Source organism: Chiloscyllium plagiosum, unplaced genomic scaffold, assembly GCF_037043375.1.
Source record: "Chiloscyllium plagiosum isolate Xiang-an unplaced genomic scaffold, Cpla_swu_hap1 HiC_scaffold_13, whole genome shotgun sequence".
In the NCBI taxonomy this organism is placed as follows: domain Eukaryota; kingdom Metazoa; phylum Chordata; class Chondrichthyes; order Orectolobiformes; family Hemiscylliidae; genus Chiloscyllium; species Chiloscyllium plagiosum.
This window is the reverse complement of record NW_028270151.1, coordinates 52,334,750-52,358,900: the sequence shown is the minus strand read 5'-3', so window position 1 is coordinate 52,358,900 and position 24,151 is coordinate 52,334,750. Positions and strand designations below refer to the sequence as shown.

The window sequence follows — 24,151 nt, the reverse complement described above, 5'->3', positions numbered from 1 at the left end:
GCTTCCTGAAACTGTCATATTTGGCTGAATTCCATTGTATGCACCTTCGTATCTCCCAACTCAAGCTGGGCACTCTTCTTTTTTTTAATGCTGTTGCATACACTGCTTACTCGCATCTTACATCTTTCTTTATTCCCAGTTCATTCTGTCACTACCCATTTTACATTACACCAACAGTTTACACTGTAATTCTTTTCTCTAACCCCACTCAGTTCAAACTAGTCCTTTATATTTTCAATTCATACAAGTGCTCTCATTCCTTCCCCAGTCTGTTGTGTCATTATTCTTGCTAGTTTCTTCAGTTGTGCTGACACTTTCCTGTCAACTCACATTCTGACTTCTCTTTCATGCCTAGTTCAATCTGACACAATCCCTTTTACATTTTCTGTGTATCAACTTGAGCTAAAAAGGTGAAGAGCACCAATGTGAAATGAAGAGAGGGTTGACAGGGTAAAGTTACCAGCATAATGTAAATGACTAGGATGATCATACTGTTCATGTCATGATCCCTCAGATCATGCCTAAACTTCCATCCCTTGCAGTTCATCCAGCTAATTCTTCTACTTTAGCCTCTGAATTCAAGTTAGCACTTTTTCCTGCATTTTGTTATTTCACATTGGTACTCTTAGGTGTTTCCTGCAACATCCTCCACTCATCCCCCTCCCGACCCCTACTCCATTCACCACTACTCACATTTTATACCTGTTCAGGATACTGTTCTGTGGCATAGGAATTTGTACCCATGGCAGAATGCTGATCTCACTAAATGATCATAAGACTTCCCCACCACAACTCTGTTTGTACATGAAATGGTCAGTCTGCTTGCATGTTTTGATGTGTTGAAAAAGAAATCAGCTGGAATGTGAATTCCTTTGGAGATTTGCTCTTTTATTTTACCATAGCAAGAGCTGCACAATGTCTAAGGTTTCTACTGATTTTATGCGGTTTCCAAGGCTCTTTTGTTAAGACCATTTCCCTCTTGCTCCTTATTGTGTTACTAGGATCATGCATGCTGTCTTCCCTCTCCCTGTTGGCATACTCCATGACTGTTTCCCCTTGCAAATACCTTCTGTATCTACAATGTAGACAACTCGCATGGCTTTTAGTTCGAGACTTTTTCTACATGCACTCATCTGCCAGCTCAGGTAATTCAATTGCACATGAACTTTTCTCTTGGTTATTTTGTTGCCTTATATTACAATTTAATGTGTTTCTAGATTGTTTAAAAAACAGTAAAAATAGTATTTTTCTGGAATTTTTTTGTCAAACAATCTGTACATCTCTATGGTTCACAATGACTTTATCAGATAGGTGTAGGGTAGAGCTTGAAATGACATGATTTTTCACCCTTAAACTGGTCAAGTAGTGACTTTAGTTGCATGCATTATTTTGTAGCTGTGCAACATAATGGCAAATGGTTCACGAAGTGTTCATAAAACATGGATACTTAGTAGAAATCATATCATCAAACAGATTGGAATTGTTAATATGAAGATTAATTTTCTGATTTGATAATTCTGGTGGGAAGCCTCATTAACTGCAAGCACATTTTGAAAACTCCCTTTGTGCCCTGCAAATTAGAATGCTGAGATGTAGGTGAGGGTCTCCAGCATCGCTGGTCTAGAGACTATCACCTTAAAAACAGCACAGAGACACATCAAAAGTGTGCATAATGCTGATAAAACCACATTGCTGTTTGAGGATTTTGCTTTGGGCAGTAGTATGATTAAATGCCACTGTAATAAAATTCTGAGAGTGATTTTCAACTAGGTTGTCACCTTGTTTATTACAATGTTGAAAATGAGAGGACAACATAAGCTGAATATCCAAGAAATGTCTGCAATTGGGTGCAGGTTTCTAAACAAATGACCTGAAACAGATAGAAGTCTGCTTATAAATACAGATGAAGGCTCTTCATTGATTATATAATAGCATTTTATATTTTCAATGCACCACAAACACTCCTGCCATTTTGTTCTTCGAGTTAAACCAAGAGATGTTAAAAGCAATGCTGGATGCAATTTCAAGAATGATGATGCATTTTTGGAGGAATTGTAACAGTTGCTTCTGGCTCACATAATTACTGAAACATTTTTGCCAGCTACTTCATAGGCCTGAGCTTAATTTACTCATGAGGCTTTCAGGTTTTTTACACAGCATTGCCACATTTGACGCTCTCCTCAATTGTTTTTGCATTGGCACCTTTGCGGAATATACAGAAGATTTAAATCACAGCATGGTTGCAATGGACTGTGCCAAGAAAGACATGATATTGATCAATAGTGAAATCCTTTCCATTTTAATCAATGAAAATAGTGGCATGAGACATTTAAACAATTTTACAGTTGTGCTGGTTTTGTCACAAGTCTGGAGTGTTCTTGTGAAGTGTTTGGCTTGTGCATTTCAATTTTCCTGCTTCCCCAAGGTTATAATTAACTAATTTGAATCTTAGTTAATCAATTTCCTACCAGAATTGAGAGTAATCACTCTGAACCATAGTTTGGAGTCAGTGTTATTTCCACATATCTGCTGCCCCTGTCCTTTTGGGTTGGAAGTGGTTATAGATTTGGAAGGTGCTGTCTAAAGAATCTTGGTGAACTTCTGCAGTTTATCCTGTAGATTATACACACTGCTGCTTCTGAACATTGGTGGCAGAGGACATAGATGTTTGTGGATGTGAAACCAATCAAGTGGGCTGCTTTGTTCTGGGTGGTATCAAGTTTCTTGAGTGTTGTTGGAGCTGTACTCATCCAGACGTGGGGAGTATTCCATCATACTCCAAATTTGTGCCTTGTAGACAGTGCACAGGCTTTGGGGAGTCAGGACATGAGTTACATGCTCTCACATTTCTCGCCCCTGATCTGCTTTTACTCGTGTATTTAGATGGCAAATCCAGTTCAGTTCCTGGTCAATGGTGATCTTCAGGATTGAGATAGTGGGATGGTAACACCATTGAATGTCAACGGGGATGGTCAGATTGTTCTTACTGGTGATGGTTATTGCCTGGCCTTTGCACGGTGTTTAATGTTACTTGGCACTATTCAGCCCATGCTGGGAGTTATCCACGTTATGTTGCATTTGGACTTGAACTGCTTCAGTATCTGAGGAGTTCGAAATGGTTCTAAACATTGTGAAATCATTGGCGAATATCCCCACTTCTGACATTAAGATGGAGGAAAGGTCATTGATGAAGTGGTTGATGATGGTTGGAACTCCTAAGGAGCTCCTGCAGAGATCTCCTGGAGCTGAGATGATTGATTTACAACAACCACACCCATCTTCCTATGTACAGTATGATTCAAACTAGTGGAAAGTTTGCCTCTTGATTCCGATTGCTAGGGCTCCTTGATGCCACACCCAGTCAAATATGGCCTTGAAGTCAAGGATAGTCTCTTTCACCTCACCTCACCTCTGGAATTCAGCTCTTTTTTCCCATGTTTGAACAAGGCTGTAATGAGGTCAGAAGCTGAGTGGCCCTGGTGGAGCAAAACTGGGCATCAATGAGTAGGTTAATGCTACTGTGGTGGAATTCAAATCTGAGCTTGTAGAACATTACCCTGGGTTACAAATAGTCTAGTTATAATGCCATTAGGCCATCATCTCCTACAGAGAAATTCTATTTCTTTATCCACAGGTACTGCGAAACTGGCTGAGTTTCTCCAGTATTTTCTGTTTTTAGTGAAATATTGACCTTTGTTTCAAAGAGAATGATGTATGAAATTAGGGAGACTTGCTTAAATTAAATTATGCAAGTCTCTCGTCACACAACTCTGGACCCCTCATCTAAAGAAATATATACTGACATTGAGGTAGTCCAGAGAAGGTTCACTAGGTTGATACTAGGTGTGGCGGAGAGGTCGAGTAAATTGGGCCTATCCTCATTGGAATATAGAAGAATGAGAGAAGACCTTAATGGAACATTCAAAATGTTTAGGGAACTTGACAGGGTAGTTGTGGAATAGTTGTTTCCCCTTATAGGAGAGTCTAGGACCAGAGGGCACAGTCTTCAGATAAGGTCATTTAAGATAGAGATAAAGATTTTTTTTTCTCTCAGAGGGCTATTGTTGCTGGATCATTAAGGTTTTCCAAGGCTGAGATAGGCAGATTTTAAATCAGTAGGGGGATCAAGGGTGATAGGAAAAATGAAGGAACATTGAGTAAAAGATTATCAGATCAGCCATGTCCTCATTGAATGGTAGAGCAGACATGATCTGAATGGCCTATTTCTGCTAATACATCCTCTGGTCTTCCAGCATCGGCAGTTTTTTGCTTTTATGAAAGCAAAAGACTTTATTTGATCATCAGAAATGATGTTTGGTTCTGATGAATAGTTATTGTTACCTATGGATTAACTTACTGGAAATTTTCTATTTAATTTACAATTTCCAGTAAGGCAGCTGCTTTTTATTTCAAGAGCAGTAAGTAGTTGTCTGAGAAGTACAGTAGTTAGTTTTAATTTTGACAGCACCGTACAGTGTTGTTGGGGTAGTTATCAGTCATTGAAGTTTTACAGTATTTGAAACGTATATAAACGTATATAGGCAGTTGTCTGACATTTTAGTGTGTAAACTTGAATCTGGATTCAATTCAAGTTAAAATCGCAGTGCTATTTCCATTTACATTCTGGAGAAATGTCAAAGCAAAATGTACAGTTAGTGTGATTGTAACATTTTCATTATCCAAGTTAATAACTTTCATGCTTGGAATATGAGATACATATGCTATTGAGATAAACAATTGCAGAACAGATCAATGACAGGAATATGCTTGACATTTGAGTTTGGGCTGTAAAATAGAAGAGCTTATGGTCGAAAATAGTTGTGTTCTTTCCAGAATCTGATTTAAATTATTTGTAATGTGAGATTTTTTTTGTTTTCTTCTCATATTCCTGAGCATAAGAGATTTTTATGTACATTGTATTGTCTGTAATGTAGAATAAGGAACAGGTGCAGAATTAAACTAAAATTCAGATCCCTGGAGATTGGCATTGAGCAGTAGGACATTGTTTGGAACTTGTGTCCTTTCACCTCTGGGATCAGAATTTGAATCCAGTCCAAACAACAGATGGTATAAAGGCTTTCTTCTAATGGCTGTTAAGATTTATAAGTTAAATTGATGTCATTGCGCTCCGTCTGGTCACTAGAAACCCAAACCCACGGTTTACAGCTGCTTTGTACTTGGCACTAACATTTTCATTTCAGCCTGCAAACAAGGTAGTGTTGAGAAGGCAAGAATGAAATAAATTCTATATACTGCAAAAGCATTTCAGACCATAATATTTGAGAAAACACTGTTCTAAAACACTGTTTAATGCCTACATTTAGTCAATTCTCTACTTTGTCCATTTCTGAAATAATATTAATTTTATTGCATTGCATGATAGAAGTTATAGAATACAAAGTGTTTCTCCATTTCCTCATACTCAATTATTCAGTTTTTAGTGCATAAGTACAAGAAAATATTCAGCAATCCCAACAGTCCATGAATTATGATTTAAATATTCAGTTGCTTTTGCAGAATAATTACTTACGAATGTAATATTCAGAAAATCTAATATATATCTGTTAAATCCTATGTGGTTATCTTCATTAGTAGTTATAAAATAGAAACAAGGCTAATGTTTTCTTAATTCCAAGTGAATATTTTTCAAGCTGTAGTGAGGTAATGTATCTCAAGTACAAGAAGATTCAACATCATTCCCCTTATGAAATAATGATATTTGACTTTATTGAGTTTAATTACAATACAAGAAGTCAAAACAACACAATACAAGACACCAGCAAACTTGTTCTGTTTCTTAACCTTTCCCACACCATTCATTCTTTGTGGAAAAGCTCTGAGGCCAACAGGGTGGCATGAGTGACTGGTTACCATGCCAACTGCAACTGGATATGGAGGTGGTGAAACTACTCACTGGAAAGAGATGGATGAGTGATTTTAGCAGAAAGTGTTGTTGAGCTTCTGAGTCCTTGAAGCAGTTGCATGATGTACAAGTTTCTTTACTGCTGATGTAATGTTCAACTAACCCATTATACATATATTATGAAATATCTATGCTTTTGCCTGCAAATTGCTCTGACATTCTATAGTAATGATCAACTGTTTGCAAAATTTGAGAGAATCTAAGAAAGCCATGCATTATTTTTAGAAATTGTGAAAAAGTTTATCTCTAGAGTAAATTGTGTTTATCACTATGTGTAAACCAATTTGAGACCATAATGTAGACATCATATTATCAAGCAATATATCAAGCAATAAATATCTGAGAAAAGAGCAAATATAGCATCTTACAAAAAAAAAACACAGAATCTACCACCAAATGTTCTACCACCATAATTTAATGTTATATTTCAAGTTAGAATTTATTACCACCGTGTAACCTGTTACTTCACGTCCAGATCTTTGTAATGCAGATTGTATACAACTGTGATATTAACTTGTAATTAAGGAATTTTATTTATGTAATTCTATTTGTTTTTTGGTTTGTCAGAAATTCTGGTCAGTTAGACTGTAGTGATTGTGATGAGGTCAGCCAGATGGACCTCATAGAATATGAGTTCCCTGATTGGACCAGATTAACAGCCCTAATCAGGCAGTCTTGGCTGACAGATAAGAACAGGAGTGTCAGACATCTTGTTCAGTCTGAGAGCTGGCTCTGAGTGAGTTGGATCAGTTTAAAGGGCTCTCTACTGTCAATAAAGAGTGACTTGGTGACGGGATGCTGGCCCCTCTGTGGAGTTATTTCATAGACAATCTTTTCTCCAGTTTTTATTAGTTAATATCTGCGACAACCCAGGAGATGCTGTACAAAAGTGGTCAAAGTGACTCATGTTTCCCCATTGGTAAAGAATTTGGCCTCAACATCTCCAAATAATTACACAACTGAGATTGACTGCCAATTCTCTTTAAAGGTGCAGGTTGTATCTCCATTAAAGTTCCATGGCTAGCAATTATTATTAAGGATCTCTACAAAGTGCAAGTTCTCAACAGAAAGTTTGAAAATAAGTAGCAGCAAGGAAGTAGGAAGTATTAAATCCCACACGATTCTGCTACCAACCATTAACCATATGCGTGTTTCCCAGCAGGACACACTATTACTAACTGCTTTTCGGTGAGTTCTGCTGGAGAACACAAATATGGATAAACACAACCTGATTCTCCGTTCAGGCACTGAACCTAGCTGTAATGCAAATTCTGCTATCCAGCTGAGATCAGTAAACTCTGCAAAACAGATTTGAACCAAGCTTATTGTGGTGTGTATGGCAACGTTACACCGAATTTGATAATAACCCATTTGGGAAACTTTAAAATATGTTTAATTTTTGTTAAAAAGGTTTATTTATGTAAATTAACCTGGTATTAATTTTCTTATGAGTATACTTTTGCTTTCACACTAAATATTTTTTCAAATAAGTCTGGCAATCTACACATAAATGCATAAACGTTGATAATTTAACATCTCTCTTGAGGGCTGACAATTTTGCTTGCTTGCAGAGAGTTATTTCTGTAATGATTAATTATCATTCTAATAATATTGTTGAAGGACATTTCTTCTACAGGCGTTCAAAAAGTCTTATGTTTTGTCTGTGATCTTATATAACAGTAGAAGCTATATTAAAAACTTGGAATTTCATGTCAACTTTCCCAGTATTAAAGTATTGAATTATCAGAGAAATTAAAGTACAGCAAACCTATGGGGCCAGGGTGTGCCAGTTGATCAAATATTCCGGGTAATCAAGAGGACCACATAATCAATGTAAAAATACACATTAAGTAGAAGAAATGTAATGCAGCGGGTATACACATCACTGTTATACTTTATTTGCAGCTTAAGTCACTTAAATAATAATGTACCTTTGCCTTAAATAAAACTGACTGGCAGAGAATCTTCTCACTCACACCCTGCATTGACTACTGTGACATTTTGGTAGATTACTTTATTTGTGGAGAAAATGAATGAAGTGTTGATATTTCGTGTGACCATTCAGTTGAGCAACAAATATACTTACATTGAGGGAAATAATTTTTTAACAAACTATAATTATTTGACAAAATAAACTTCAGTAAACTACAGATTTTTGCTGATTTATCGAGAGTGCCGGTTCATAAGGTGCCAGTTGAAACAAATTCAGTGTATCTCATTTGACGATGGAAGATGCTGAATTTCATAGTAAGACAAGTCCTTGTAGACCAACTGAAGACATGCTCAAGAAAATTGTAATGAATAGAGCGTTTGTACCGTGTGACTAAATATGAATGCCCTCATGTTACAGCTCACTGGGGTAGCAGCTAGAAATTGAGTCCTGCTATTCCCAATTTTCTAAAGTTCATAAGTATCCCAATTTACCTGATTTAGACCCTTTTTCAATAGAAAGCACAGACCAAGTTTTGACAAGTATTATTATTTGTGAGAGTAATTAGACTCTAGCTTCAGGTAAGCTGTTATAAATTTTCACATATAACACCATTAATCAAAATGCTAATCCCTTTATAAATTCCTCCTGACAAACACACACAGCATCAAACAGGTAGAAAATTAAGTAATTGGGCAGGGGGAAACTAAAAAGACAGTTCAGTAATCATTGTTTCCACGTTCTGTTGTTGAGATGATGCTTATGACAGTCCTGCTAGCCAGCATATTGCTCAGGTGTCGTTCTCTGATGTTTGTACTGGTTGGGAAGAGACAATGTGGCTGGTTCCCTTTTGAGAAGTTAAAGATCACACAACATCAGGTTATAATCCAACAAGGTTTTTTTTGGAAGCACTAGCTTTCAGAGTGCTGCTCCTTCATCAGGTGGTTGTGGAATATAAGATTGTAAGACACAGAATTTATAGCAAAAGTTTACAGTTTGATGTAACTCAAATTGCACATTGAAAATAAACCTGGACTGTTTGTTAAGTCTCTCATCTTTTATAATTACTATGTTGGTTTCAGTTCTTTCATATATAAATCGTAAAACATTTTGAAAAGTTTCATTCTCAAGTGAACTTTAACAGTTGGTGTCATGTCGGCCCAGATAATGCATTGAAGATGTGAGCTACCATGTGTGAGACTGTCTGTGCCACAATGGTCAGACTGATTCTCATCTAAAAAAAAACAGACTTACAAAATCTTACATGGATTCATGCAGTTTTTGAGCAAAGTAAATTGTAATTCTGCAAGTACAAATTCGCTCACAAACTTATACATGTGTGCGTATGTATGTGTGTGTGTTTGGGGGTGTGAATGGACACTGCACAACAATCAACAGATAGTATTCCCTCTCAGCCAGAGAACACTTTAGCGGTCCGGAACATTTGACCTCACACCTTCGGGTGACTGTCCTCAAAGGGGGACTTCGGAACAGGCAACAACAACAACAGCTGAGCAGTGGCTGTTAGCTAAGTTCGGTACCCATGGGGATGGCCTCAACCGGGACCTTGGTTTAATGTCACACTACAGGTGACCCCATTGCACTATACACAGGCAGACAGGCAGACTCACACACGCACACACTCCGCAGACCCTCACTGAAATGCTCACACGTACACTCACAACGCACATATACGTTTGTGGGGTGAATTTGTACTTTCAGAATTACATTTTACTTTCTCAAAAACTGCATGAATCCATGTAAGATTCTGTAAATCTGTTTTTTAGATGAGAATCAGTCTGACCATTGTGGCACAGACAGTCTCACACAGGGCAGCTTACACCTTTAATGCATTATCTAGGCCGACATGACCCCTATTGTTAAAGTTCACTTGAGAATGTAACTTTTAAAAAGGTTTTGTGATTTACATATGAAAATACTGAAACAAACATGGTCAGTCTAAAAGACAAGAGACTTAACAAACAATCCAGGTCTTTTTCAATATATAATTTCAGTTACATTAGACTAAACTTTTGCTATAAATTCTGTGTCTTACAATCTTATACTCCACAACCAGCACTCTGAAAGTTAGTGCTTCCAAGTAAACCTTTTGGACTATAACCTGGTGTTGTGTGATTTTTAACTTTGTACACCCCAATCCAACACTGGCCTCTCCAAATCATGACTTCCATCAACACCACTAACTGTCAGCTTAAAGTGGAGAGGATTTCCAACAAGATTGCACATATTGACATAGACATCAAGTTTTTACAGAAATGCAATCAAGCAGGAAAGATCCCAAAAGGATTACAGGTCACAAACCCGCTCAAGTCGACGTACAACACAGACTACGCTGAGAGACTTTGACACCATAGCTCTCGCAAACTCCTCAATCATCTCGTGCACCAACTATACAGCTGGTGTCACAACCTTGAAATTAAGATGGAGTCCACACTCTCAGCCTGCACTCAGGATACAGCAGGACAGTTACGGGACATTGCCAAACAGGCAAGGCAAACTACACCACATACATGCTCACCAAGAATGAGAAACTTGGCATCACCACCAGCAGTAGCCAAGGCCACCCTGGCACCACAGTGGATAATGTTATCACCATGGGGAAGTCAATCGTTAACTTATCGGGCCACACCCTTCAGCTGGAAGAGATTGAAGTTCTTAGCAGTTCTTAGAAGTTCTCAACTTCTGCCCCACCACCAAAATGTACCCCGTGGTTCTTGCAGCAGACACAGAGGAATTCATCAGATGAATGAGACTCCGAGAATCCTTTCAATATGCCAGCAATGATCCCAAGGATCCCACTGATGAACTGGAACAGTCATCACGGGGATCTGTAAAAGAGCGACCAAAAAAAGAGTCAACTTGGACCCCACTGGAGGCCACTGCCCTGGGCTTGACATGTATGCTCAAACCGTCAGGAAAAATATAAATGCCAGGTTCATCAGCCGCACCCACAAGATACAGCAAAACATCACCCGATCACAATGCAACACAATCCATGCCCTCAAAATCAATCACAACATTGTCATCAAACCATCAGATAAAGGAGGAGCTATCGTCATTCAGAATAGAACAAACTACTGCAATGAAGTGTACTGACAACTAAACAACCAGGAACACCACAGGCAACTACCAGCCGATCCGACCAAAGAGCACACTTGTGATCTAAACTCATTAATAAGGAATATGGATCCAGTTCTTCAGAGTTCCCTACACAGCCTCATCCCACGTACTTCTCGCGTAGGCGACTTCTACTGTTTTCTGAAGATTCACAAAGCCAATACACCAGGGTGTTCATCGTATCAGCCAATGGGACCCTGTGTGAGAACCCCTCTGCCTAAGTCGAAGGCATCTTGAAACCCATTGTACAGGAGACATCCAATTTCTGTTGGGAAACTGCAGATTTCTTACAGAAACTCGCAACCATGGACTAGATGAACCGGGAACATTCCTCCTCACAATGGATTTTTCAGCACTCTACACCAGCATCCCCCACAATGATGGCATCACAGCAACAGGCTCAGTACTCAACACCAACAACTGCCAATCTCCGAGCACCCGTCCTACAACTCATCTGCTTTATCCTCGATCACATCATCTTCCCCCTTGACAACAAATTCTTCATCCAGACACATGGAACTGTCATGGGGACCAAATGTGCACTTCAATATGCCAACATTTTCATGCACAGGTTTGAACAAGACTTCTTTACTATGCAGGACCTAGAACCAGCACTATACACCGGGTACATTGATGACATTTTCATCCTCTGGACCCATGGCGATGAGTCACAGAAACAATTACACAGTGATATGAACAAGTTTCATCCCACCATCAGACTTACCATGGACTACTATCTCGTTCACAAATGTCCTTTTATGGAAAGAAATTGGCATCCTTACCTGGTCTGGATTACATGTGACTCCAGATCCACAGCAAAATGGCTGACACTGAACTACCCTCTTGGCAATTAGAGATGGGCAGTAAATGCTGGCCTGGCCAGTGTCGCCCACATCCCATGAACGAATAATAAAAAAAGAGTCCCTGCTGAAGACCATTCGGTAAGAATAGAATGGAAGTGCAATGGGCAGAGGAAAAAAAAGTATCTTGATGAAATTTTGTGCCATCCATAGCCAGTTTAGTTATGAAGATCTATATACAGTCTGGCATCTGCACTGAAATAAATGGCACTGCGTCTTGCTATAAACAAAACTATTGAGCAAGCAAGTGGAAAAGTCACAAGTAGCATAGTTTCCAATCAGAATTTAAGTTTTAGACTTTTAACTTTAACATATGCACAATATTATGAATAAATCTTTCACAAAATTATTCCCTTAAATTACTTTTAAAATGAAGTTATGAAGACTGATATTGTCCATTCTTAATGTTCCAGGGTTAGGAATGTCTAAAATGTCAGATTTTGGAAGTGAGTAACAAGTATAATCACATTGTTCCAGTTATGTCATAAATCATAAGGACAGGCTTGAATGTTTTCTGAATCCATGGCTTTATATTTGTTCACTGATTCTGTTACTTTTTAATAACAATGCATGTAAGATTTCACTATTTTATATAACATTATTTAAATACAGCTAAAAGTGCATAGCCAAAGGTTGTGACATGCAATGTGATGAAATTACCATACATTAATATTACCGTTTAATTAACAACTGATAAAAATTACTTTGTATTTAGAGTCACAGTCGTAGAGTCATAGAGATGTACAGCACAGAAGCAGACCTTCGGTCCAACTCCTCCATGCTGACCAGATATCCTAACCAATATGATTATTGGGCCATTAAGAGGATTGTCGATAATAGTATCACAGAATTTCAGATTACAATTTAAAGCTCAGAAGGAGGCCATTCAGCCATAGAGTTGGCACCAACATTCCAAATACAGAAGAACCTCGATTATCCGAAGGACACGGGCAGGGAGTATTTCGTTTGGTTAATCGAATTCCAGATAATCGAATGCCGGATAACATTGTTTAGCCAAGCATTGGGAACTTGCAATCTTTCCAGATAATCCAATATTGGGATAATCAATTGCCAGATAAACAAGGTTCCTCTATAAACATTTCACTTAATGACATTGTCCCTTTAACTCTGCACACTGTTCCTTTTCAAATAACTGTTAACTCCCTTTTGAATGCCTCGATTGAACCTGCCTCAACTAATCTCTCCCAGGTAGTGCATTCCAGACCCTAACTGCTCATTGCATGGAAAGGCTTTGTCTCATATTGGTTTTCCTTTTTTAAAAAAATTATATGTGAAATATTGTTGTAGTAATGAGTAATCGGGTACTATTTCAAAGAAGTAGTACAGGTACAATGATCTGAGTGGCATCCCTGGCTGCATTAAGATTTTATGATGCCATAGTTTTTTTTTTAATAATTGTAAGTAACAATGTTAATCAGCTAAAAAATAGTCTTTTTTTAAACTTCATATTATACAAATCATGGTTCCATGTCATTATTAAGAGGCGTATCTGATTTGAATTGAATTGAAATTTAGCTGATGAATTTAATTAATGCTTCCTGCCCTCTTATCCTTGTTCGCAGATTCAGGATGTTCGTTAATTTATGTGTATCCTGTTTTTCCTTTGCTTTGCAGTTTTATTATCTTATTTTAGAGGAGAATCGCCACGTTCTCTGATTGTAGTTTGATTTACCATGACTTCCTGGGTGCCAAACAAAAAACGTGGCCTTCAGTACTGCAGACACTTCTTAGCAGACAACTGTGTGTTCCATGGTAAGTTACCTTTTAAACAAAAAGTAAATAAATTCTTACAAGTCATAGAAAAATGCTTAAAGCCAAAGAAGAGGTTCGTATAAAAAAAGGGAAAAAAAACTGCGGTACCATAAATGTCAGATTATTTAGCATTTGCAAAGAAAGAATACAGCTTTACACTATTCATGTATGTTTCTTTTTAAGCAATATAAATGTAATACATAGGACTGAATGGATGATGTACGCACACAATAAAAATTTAATGCAAAATTTCTTTGGGCCCCAGACCAGTGTATAAAAGCCAGATTATGTACTTCTTATATTAATATGAGGTGTGCAGTGCTGATTTTTTTTTATTGAAGGGATGTGGCCATCACTTGTTTTTAATGTTAACGTAAAATTTTAGATCAACATTCCTGTTTAAAATATTTAAAATATTCCTATTTAAAGTAGGTTTTCACCAGTTTATCTTTGTATAACTTTGAATGTTAAGAATTGAGAAATTTCTTTTTTTAGCGATTCTTAATAATCTTTATCGAGCTAAAATATTGTGACGGGGTTTTAGGCTCCACCAGGTTCCCATATGAAAGTGGGAAGGTGAGAGGAAAATAAGCAATGGCTCATAATTGCCCACAAATGGCAAGTCGTCGCGTGAATTTATTAAAGGTTTCTTTATGATTGTTCTTGAAAGCCAAATGGGGTGTTCCAGGAGGCCTCTGGTACCCCTCTAGTACTGGGGACACTAGGGATAACTGGTGAGATAGAGATTCTCAATGGCAGACAGGAAGCTGCAACACTCTTGCCAGGTTTATAGGTAACCCTTGTTTGCAAGCAACCTTGCAGAAGGATTCTCCTCACACAGTAGTGGCCCAATTGCATTTTAACTGCAGGGCTATCCTCTCCTTCACCTATCTGCCGTGACAGCTGGCAGTTCATAAGCTGGAGGACCTTCGATTGGTACTTCAGGTTTGAGCCTGCCAGTCACCCTTAATTGTGTAAAAAAAAAACTGGTTGCTTGAAATCGGAAACAACAACAAAAATTGCTGGAAAAATTCAGCATGTATGGCAGCATCTGTGGAGAGAAATCAGAGTTACTAATTCAGGTCTAGTGAAGGAAAAGAGTCACTGGACCCAAAACGTTAATTCAGATTTCTCTCCACAGATGCTACCAGACCTGCTGAGGTCTCCCAACAATTTCTGTTTCGTGACCTTAATTGTATGGTGAACCCCACTCTCTGGCCCATAATTCGACATTGGCATTGTCATCATTGAAAGTCTAAAGGTTTGGAGTGATATGGGCCAGGAACAGGCAGGTCTTTTGATTCCCTACAGCATGGAAACAGGCCCTTCGGCCCAACAAGTCCACACCGGCCCTCCGAAGAGTAACCCACCCAGACACGTTTCCCTACATTTACCTCTGACTGATGCATCTAACGCTAATGGCAATTTAGCATGGCCAATTCACCTAACCTGCACATTTTTAGGAATGTGGGAGGAAACCGGAGCATCTGGAGGAAATCCACACAGACACGGGGAGAGTGTGCAAATCCCACATAGACAATCATCTGAGTCCGGAATCGAACCTGGGTCCCTGGCATTGTGAGGCAGCAGTGCTAACCACTGAGCCACCATGCCGCCCCACTAGGTTTAATTTGGGCTTATGGCTGAAAATGTGTTGCTGGAACAGCGCAGCAGGTCAGGCAGCATCCATGGAACAGGAGAATCGACGTTTCGGGCATAAGCCCTTCTTCAGGGCTTATGTTTGGGATTATGTTTGGCATGAACTGGTTGGGCCAAAAGGTCTGTTTCTGTGCAGTATGACTCTATCACTATTTATTAATTATTTAGAATCATCTTTTGTTGCTTCTAAGGGTAGAATTGAAATACATTTTAATCAGTTAAAGAAAAATAGAAAAGCACAAAAGTTAATAGAGCAAAGTGAATTTGTAAGATTATACACTTTGTTATCAGAGTTTAAAGCATTTAATGGTAAATAAAGTTTATTATTATGTGGATAAGATATGGCATTGGAAAATCCTTAAACCTTACTGTTTTTCATCTTAATTCAGATAGTTCTTTTTGAGTTCTGTAGCTGGTAACTGCTATGAAACAAGTCGTGATGTTTTGAGTTTGGCAGCAATCTTGTGAAGAATGGCAGAGTTGTTCCTTTCTGATGAAGAGTTACTGGATTTGAAATGTTAAAGCTGCTTTCTTCTCACAGATGGTACCAGACCTGCTGAGTTTTGCCAGCAATTTCAATTTTTGTTTCAGATTTCCAGCATCCACAGTTCTTTTGTTTTATCATATTGATCATATCTGTTCATGATTAACTTCAGTCTGCACTCCTGTTAGGCATTGGAGTAATGATAGCAATCGGAGCCAACAATTACTCTGCAATCCCTTTTCTGTACATTATAATAGCCCTACATTGCAGCTCTGTGATTCAACTTGATGGTACTTGTACCCTGTATTCCAGGGACAACCAAATGATGTGGAAATGATTGCAAGATTGTCACTAGATAAGAAATAAAATCAGTTTCTGAAGCATGTTTAGATGTTGGTCAGTGTCAGCCTGTTTAACAATAGAACTGATGTGTACATATCATTTTATCTCTGTCTGAATAATTAAACCCAGTAATTTTATGTTATAATGATGTTAGATTGTGACATCATTTACTTATAAATTGGGAGCAGCTAATTTGTTATGAATGAAAGCAATGTCAACAATTGTGCACTAATTGCGGTTAAGGTGCATTCCATTATGCACAAACCATTTACAAACGTGCAAGAATAGCTGGCATTCAAGATTCAGATGCTGTGCTTTTTGATAACTGTCAAGTTGTTGACATATTTCAAGCGATGAATGCCAGTGTCGACTTCATTGCAGTCAGCATGTCAAACACTGAAACACTGGTGCATGCCCATTTTCCTTCAAGCAAATTTTCACTCTTGTTGTAAGACCATAAGACATAGGAGCATAAATTAGGTCATTCAGCCCTTCAAGTCTGCTCTGCTATTCAATCACGGCTGATAAGTTTCTTATGCTAATATATCTAAGTTGAAACTGAAAAGTCTTCAACTTGAATAGGAGGATTGGACATTTAATTTGCCCGCTGTGGATGTCTTCCTGGTGAGCTAGATATTTTTACATCTTCAAGTGTGGTATGAGAAGATTGTTCATCATCTGTCAATAAAGCCAAATAGGTCGGCATGGTGGCTCAGTGGTTAGCATTGCTGCCTCACAGCAGCAGAGTCCCAGGTTCAATTCCAGCCTCGGAGTTTGCATATTCTCCCTGTGTCTGCGTGGGTTTCCTCCAATTTCCTCCCACAATCCAAAGATGTGCAGTTCAGGTGAATTGGCCATGCTAAATTGCCCACTAGTGTTAGTGTTAGGAGGGAAATGGTTCTGGGTGGGTTATCTTCGGAGGGTTGGTGTGGACTGGTCGGGCCAAAGGGCCTGTTTCCATACTGTAAGGAATGTAATCTAAAATCTATCATGTCAGTTTTGTTACATCTGTTTTTCTCTCTGAACAACTTCACTAAATGTTTCTTCAATGAACACAAATGGTTCCAACTGCTTATTCTTCCCAGTGAACCTTCTAGCAAATTTTGTTGATTTTTGTTATCTAAATGTTCTTCGTTGATGATAAAAAAAACATTTCTACCACTTCCTTGCTGTTGACAGTATGAAACAATTATCTTGTGCCAACATAGATAATGCTTTCTTCTTTTTCGGTTCTGCCTTAGAACAAAGAAAAAGAACATTTACAGCCCAGGAACTGGCCCTTCAGCCCTCCAAGCCTGAGCTGATCCAAATCTATTGTCTAAACCTGTTGCCCAATTCCTAAGCATCTGTATCCCTCTGCTCCCCACCTACTCATGCATCTGTCCAGATGTATCTTAAATGAATCTACTGTGCCTGCCTCTACCACCTCTGCTGGCAACGCATTCCAGATACCCACCACCCTGTGTGAAGTACTTGCCACATGTATCCCCCTTAAACTTTTCACCTCTCACCTTGAAAGCGTGACCTCTTGTTATTGAATCCTTCACCCTGGGAAAAAGCTTATCTCTATCTAACCTATCTATACCCTTCATGATTTTGTAAACTTCAATCAGATCCCCCCTCAATCTCCTTTTTTCTAATGAAAACAATCCTAACCTACTCAACCTCTCTTCATAGCTAGCACCTTGCATACCAGGCAACATCTTCACAAACCTTCTCTGCACCCTCTCCAAAGTGTCTACATCTTTTTGGTAATGTAGCGACCAGAACTGTATGGAGTATTCCAAATGCAGCCGAACCAATGTCTTGTACAATTTTAACATGACTTGCCAGCTGTTATACTCAATACCCCATCCAATGAAGGCAGGCATACCATATGCCTTCTTGACCACTCTATCCACCTGTGCCATGGACCTGCACTCCCAGATCTCTCTCCTCATCAACATTTCCCAAGGCTCTTCCGTTCATTGTATAATTCGCTCTAGATTTAGACTTTTCTAAATGCATCACTTCACATTTGTCTGGATTGAACTCCACCTGCCACTTTTCCGCCCAACTGTCCAGTCTATATATACCCACCTGTATTCTTTGACAGTCCCTTATGCTTTCTGCTACTCCACCAATCTTTGTGTCATCTGCAAACTTGCTGATCATACCAACAGTGCCCTCTTCCAGATCATTTATGTATATCACAAACAACAGTGGCCCCAGCACTGATCCCTGTGGAACACCACTGGTCACCTTTCTCCATTTCGAGAAACTCCCTTCAACTACTACTCTCTGTCTCCTGTTGCTCAACCAGTTCTTTATCCACCTAGCTAGAACACCCTGCACACCATGTGACTGCAAATTCTCTATTAGTTTACCATGGGGAACCTTATCAAACACCTTACTAAAGTCCATGTATATGACATCAACAGCCCTTCCTTCATCTATCAACTTGGTCAGTTCCTCAAAGAAATCTATTAAGTTGGTAAGGCATGATCTCTCATGCACAAAACCACGTTGTCTATCAGTAATAAGCCCATTCTTTTCTAAATATAAATAGATCCTATCCCTCAGTACCTTCTCCAGCAACTTTTCCACCACTGATGTCAGGCTCAGTGGTCTGTAGTTACCTGGAATATCCCAGTACCCTTTTTGTACAGGGGGACAACATGAGCAACCTTCCAGTCCTCCAGCACCTCACCTGTGTTTAAGGATGCCACAAAAGTATCCGTCAGGGCCCCAGCTATTTCCTTTCTTGCCTCCCTCAGCAAACTGGGATAGATCCCATCCGGTCCTGGGGATTTGTCCACCTTCATAACCTCTAGCCTACCCAACACATCTTCCATACTTATGTCAACGTGATTCAGACTAATCAAACTTCTATCTCTTTATCATGTTCCTCTCCTCAGTGAACACTGATGCAAAGTAATTATTCAGAATCTCACCCATTCTCTCAGGTTCGACACACAGCCTTTCTTCATTATCTTTTAGTGGACCAATCCTTTCTCTAGTTACTCGCTTGCTTCTTATATAAGAATAAAATGCTTTGGGATTCTCCTTAATTCTGCTCGCTAAAGCTATTTCATGACCTCTTTTAGCACACTTGATTCCTCATTTAAGACTGGTCCTACTCTTCCAATATTCCTGCAGGCCCATTCTGTTCTTAGCTGCCTGGACCTTATGTACACTTCGCTTTTCCTCTTGGCTAGTCGTACGATTTCTCCTGTCATATACGGTTCATGAGTCTTGCCTTTCCTATCCCTTGCCTTCAACGGGACATGCCTATCCTGCACTATCTTTAACCTGTCTTTGAAAGCCTCCCACATATCAAATGTGTCCAATCCACATTTCCCAGCTCCTGCCTAATTTTGATAAAATTGGCCTTGGCCCAGTTTAGTACTCTTCCCTTAGGACCACCCTCATCTTTGTCTACGAGTATTCTAAAACTTACAGAATTGTGGTCACTGTTCCCAAAGAAATCCCCCACCGCAACTTCTCCCACCAGTCCTGGCTTATTCCCCTGTACCAGATCCAATATGGCCCCTTCCCTCGTCGGACTATTGACAAACTGCTCTAGAAAACCCTCCTGGACGCTTCTTACAAATTCTACCCCATCCAGACCTCTAACGTTAAGTGTATCCCAGTCAATGTTGGGAAAATTAAAATCTCCCATCACTATTACCGATTGCCTCTACATCTTGCCGTAATCTATTTACCTATTTTTTCTTCTACTTCACGCTCACTGTTGGGAGGCCTGTATTACAGCCCCAACAGCGTAACTGCACCCTTCTTATTTCTCAGCTCCACCCATAATACCTCACTACCCAAGCCCTCCATAGTGTTCTCCTTTAGCACAGCCATGATATCGTCCCTGACCAGCAATGCAACTCCACCTCCCCTTTTACTTCCCTCCCTGTCCTGTCTGAACATCTATATCCTGGAACATTTGATTGCCAATCATGCCCTTCCTTCAACCAGGCAACAATCCAAGCCCTAAGTTCATTTGCCTTACTTCATACTCCTTGCATTAAAGTAAATGCACTTCAGACCAGCAGTTCTTTTACGCTCATCTGCTCTCTGCCTACTCTTCCACTTACTAATGCTATCTTCATGATTCTTATAGTCTCCAGTTTCCAACTCGCTGTCTACTTGTCTTCTCTTTTGGTTCCCAGCCCCCTGCCACATTAGTTTAAAACCTCCCCAACAGCTGTCGCAAAAAGTACCCCAAGGACATTTGTCCCAGTCTGGTTCAGATGTAGACCGTCCATTTTGTAACAGTCCCACCTTCCCCAGAACTGGTCCCAATGCGTGGGAGAGATTACGGTGGGGGCAAAGCGATCAAAAGCCCTCCCTTACCCACATCCATTGACCATTCCTCTGTGTTTTGAGTAAAAGCTCCACCCAGAGTGGTGTAGCACAGAATGAGGCCATTCAGCTCATGGCGGGGGGGAGGTGAGTGGGGAAGATGGGTAGTGCTGGCCCTTTAGAATTTTCATCTTGTTTTAGTAGGTTGACCAACTGTTGTTTATATTTGCAATGTGGCTAGCATGGACTGATTGGACCGAAGGGTCTGTTTCTGTGCTATGTGACTCTATAAATGTGATTGGGAGAAATTGAAGGGATGCTTATATGTGGGGGTTGCTGGCAGAAGCTTGAGCATGGGATGTAGTGGACATGGTACTTGGAGGTGGATGGTATAACATGACTGACGCTGGTGAGACGTTCACATCAGTGAGGGATGGTGGGTTTGAGAAAGAGAGCAGTTGTAAAGAGTAGATTTTATTTGTCATTTCTATCATATACAACTAACACAGTATAAAAATGAGACAGCGTTCCTCCAGGACCAAGGATGCTACTTGGACAGCAGAAACTACATGATCATACCATGGATGGCATAAAGTGCCTAAGAAATGCGAAACATGCAAATTACAGTGTAACAAAGAGAATGATAATTAACAGACACTATTCTAGTATCAATTCGAAGTTGTGCAAAGAATTCCAGGTGGAAAAAAGTCCGATCGTACAGTGTTAAGGAGGCTGATGGCTTGGGAGAAGAAACATCCTGATGAAGGGCTTTTGCCCGAAACATTGATTTTTCCTGGATCTCGGATGTTGCCTGACCTCCTGTGCTTTTCCAGCACCATACTCGACTCTAATCTCCAGCATCTGCAGTACTCTCTTTTGCCTGGAAGAAACTGTTGCACAGTCTAGCTGTTTGAGATCAAATGCTTCAGTATCTTCTGCTGGATGGTAGGAGGCAGAGGAGTTTGAGTGAGGGGAGTGTGGGGTCTTCCACAATGCTCTTAGCCTTTTGGATGCTGCATGTGGTGTAAATGTCTGTAATGAAAGGGAGGGAGAACCCAATGATCTTGTCATCTGTCCTCATTATTTGTTGTTGAGTCTCATGATCTGAGATGGTGCAATTACCAAACCAAGCAGTGATGCAGCAGCTCAGGGTACTCTCAATGAACCCTCTGTAGAATGTGGTGAGGTGGAAGGAGTAGAGACGCTGCTGGGCTTTCCTGGCTGTGGAGCTGGTGTTGACAGATGAAGTGAGATTCTCCACCAGGTGGACGCCAAGAAATTAGGTGTTCTTCACGATCTCCACGGGGAGCTGTCAATGTCCAGTGGAGAGTGGTCGCTCTATGCCCTCCTGAAGTCAACAGCCATCTCTTTTGTTTTGTCCATGTTCACAGACAGCTTGTTGGCTCTGCTGAAATTCCTCTCTGTATGCTGACTCATTGTTCCTACTGATGAGACATACTACTGTCATCAGTGAAATTGATGATGTGATTCGATCTGTGCATCGCTGCACAGTCATGTGCCAGCAGGGTGAACGGTAGTGGACTGAGCACACTGCCCTGGGGACCCCCTGTGCTCAGTGTGATGGTATTGGAGATGCTGTTCCCAATCTGGACTGACTGAGCTCTCCCAGTCAGCAAGTCCAGGATCCAGTTACAAAAGGAGGTATTTAGGCCCAATAGCCTCAGCTTTCCAATCAGGTGATGAGGAATGATAGTGTTAAATGCAGAACTGAAGTCTATGAACAGCAATCTGATATAGGTGTCCTTCTCCAGGTGGGTAAGGGCCAGATGGAGGGTGGTGGAAATGGCATAATCAGTTGAGCGGTTGGGACGATACGCAAACTGCAGGGTGTCCAGTGAGGGAGGTAGTAGGGTCTTAATATGCCTCATCATGTGTCCATGGGAGATGTATGTGGAAGAAGTTATGCAGTTGTGTGATTTGCTCCAATTTTGATGACACTACGTCTGTGCTCCTCCCAGACTCCTACGTGACTGCCCTATAAATTTGCCTACTATGCCACATTTTGCACAAAGGAAAAAAGCTATCTGGTGTCTGGGATAAAACACTTCCCATCCAGGCCTGAAGTGGGCCTCTGGGCAAAAAGCCAATTTATACGACCGGTCCAAGAAAACATGGGATGTTTGACCACCCTGTGTGTTATTCCCAAAAATAAACAAATAACTGATGCTAACATTACTCCTTTCACTGCCTCAAAATGGCTTCAGAGGCCTTTACAGCTACTGAGATACTTTGGGAGCATGCTTACTGTTGTAAGTAACCTTCCCTGGGGTGGGGTGGGGCAAGTCCAGAACTAGAGGGCATAGATTTCGGGTGAAGGGGAAAGATATAAAAGAAACCTAACAGGCAACCTTTTCATGCAGAGGGTGGTACGTGTATGGAATGAGCTGCCAAAGGAAGTGGTGGAGGACGTGAGTACAATTGCAACATTTAAAAGGCATCTGGATGGGTATACGAATAGGAAGGGTTTGGAGGGAATATGGGCCGGGTGCTGGCAGGTGGGACTAGATTGGGTTGGGATATCTGGTCGGCATGGACGGGTTGGACCGAAGGGTCTGTTTCCGTGTTGTACATCTCTATAACTCTATAAATCTGAACCCCTCCCTCCTACACCATCCCTGAAGCCACATGTTCATATTGCCTATTTTTCATTTCTACGCTGGCTAGCACGTGGCACTGGTAGTAATCCCGAGATCGCTACCTTTGAGGTTCTCCTCTTTAACCTCTCTCCTAGCTCCCTGAATTCTTCTTTCAGGACCTCATCTCGTTTTTTACTAATATCGTTGGTGCCTATATGCAATAAGACCAGTGGCTGTTCACCCTCCCCGTTTAGAATGCTCTGCAGCCAATCATGACATTCCTGACCCGAGCACCTGGGAGGCAACATACCATCCGGGAGTCCCACAGAACAGCCCATCTACTCCCCTTACAGTAGAATCCCCTATGACTATGGCCCTACGAGTCTTTTTCCCGCCCTTCTGAGCAGCAGTGTCTGCCATGGTGCCATGATCTTGGCAACTGCTGCCTACCCCTGGTGAGCCATCTCCCTCAACAGTATCCAAAACGGTATACCTGTTTTGGAGAGAGATGACCGCAGGGGACACCTGCACTGCCTTCCTACTCTTTTCTGCGTTTTGGTCACCCATTCACTGCCTCCCTCAGCAATTCTAACCTGCGGTGTGACCAGTTCACTAATCTCCTCAGCAGCACGGTGGCACAGTGATTAGCACTGCTGCCTCACAGCGCCAGAGACCCGGGTTCAATTCCCGACTCAGGTGACTGCCTGTGTGGAGTTTGCACATTCTCCCCGTGTCTGCGTGGGTTTCCTCCGGGTGCTCCGGTTTCCTCCCACAGTCCAAAGATGTGCAGGTCAGGTGAATTGGCCATGCTAAATTGCCCGTAGTGTTAGGTAAGGGGTAAATGTAGGGTATGGGTGGGTTGCGCTTTGGCGGGGCGGTGTGGACTTGTTGGGCCGAAGGGCCTGTTTCCACACTGTAAGTAATCTAATCTAATCTAATCTGATCTAATCTAATCTAATCTAATCGCGGATGCTCCACAGTGAGTCCATCTGCAGCTCCAGAGCCGTCATGCGGTCAAACAAGAGCTGCAGCTGGACACGCTTCTTGCAAGTGTAAGAGTCAGGGATGTCAGCCACGTTCCTGAGCTCCCACATCAAGCAAGAGGCACATGCCATTGTAAGCTTAGCTTTATATCAACTAACTAAAACCAAA

General features: G+C 40.6%; 1 protein-coding gene across 1 annotated transcript in view; it reads left to right on the top strand.

Moving 5' to 3' along the window:
- plch1 (phospholipase C, eta 1) overlaps window positions 1-24,151 on the top strand; it is a 153,938-nt gene that overhangs the window by 5,720 nt on the left and 124,067 nt on the right. Inside the window, exons 2-4 of the mRNA XM_087993594.1 lie at window positions 1,002-1,145; window positions 12,567-12,935; window positions 13,487-13,624. Coding sequence (XP_087849720.1) covers window positions 13,546-13,624 — 79 coding nt within the window. The 5' untranslated portion in view covers window positions 1,002-1,145; window positions 12,567-12,935; window positions 13,487-13,545. The remainder of the gene's footprint in view (window positions 1-1,001; window positions 1,146-12,566; window positions 12,936-13,486; window positions 13,625-24,151) is intronic.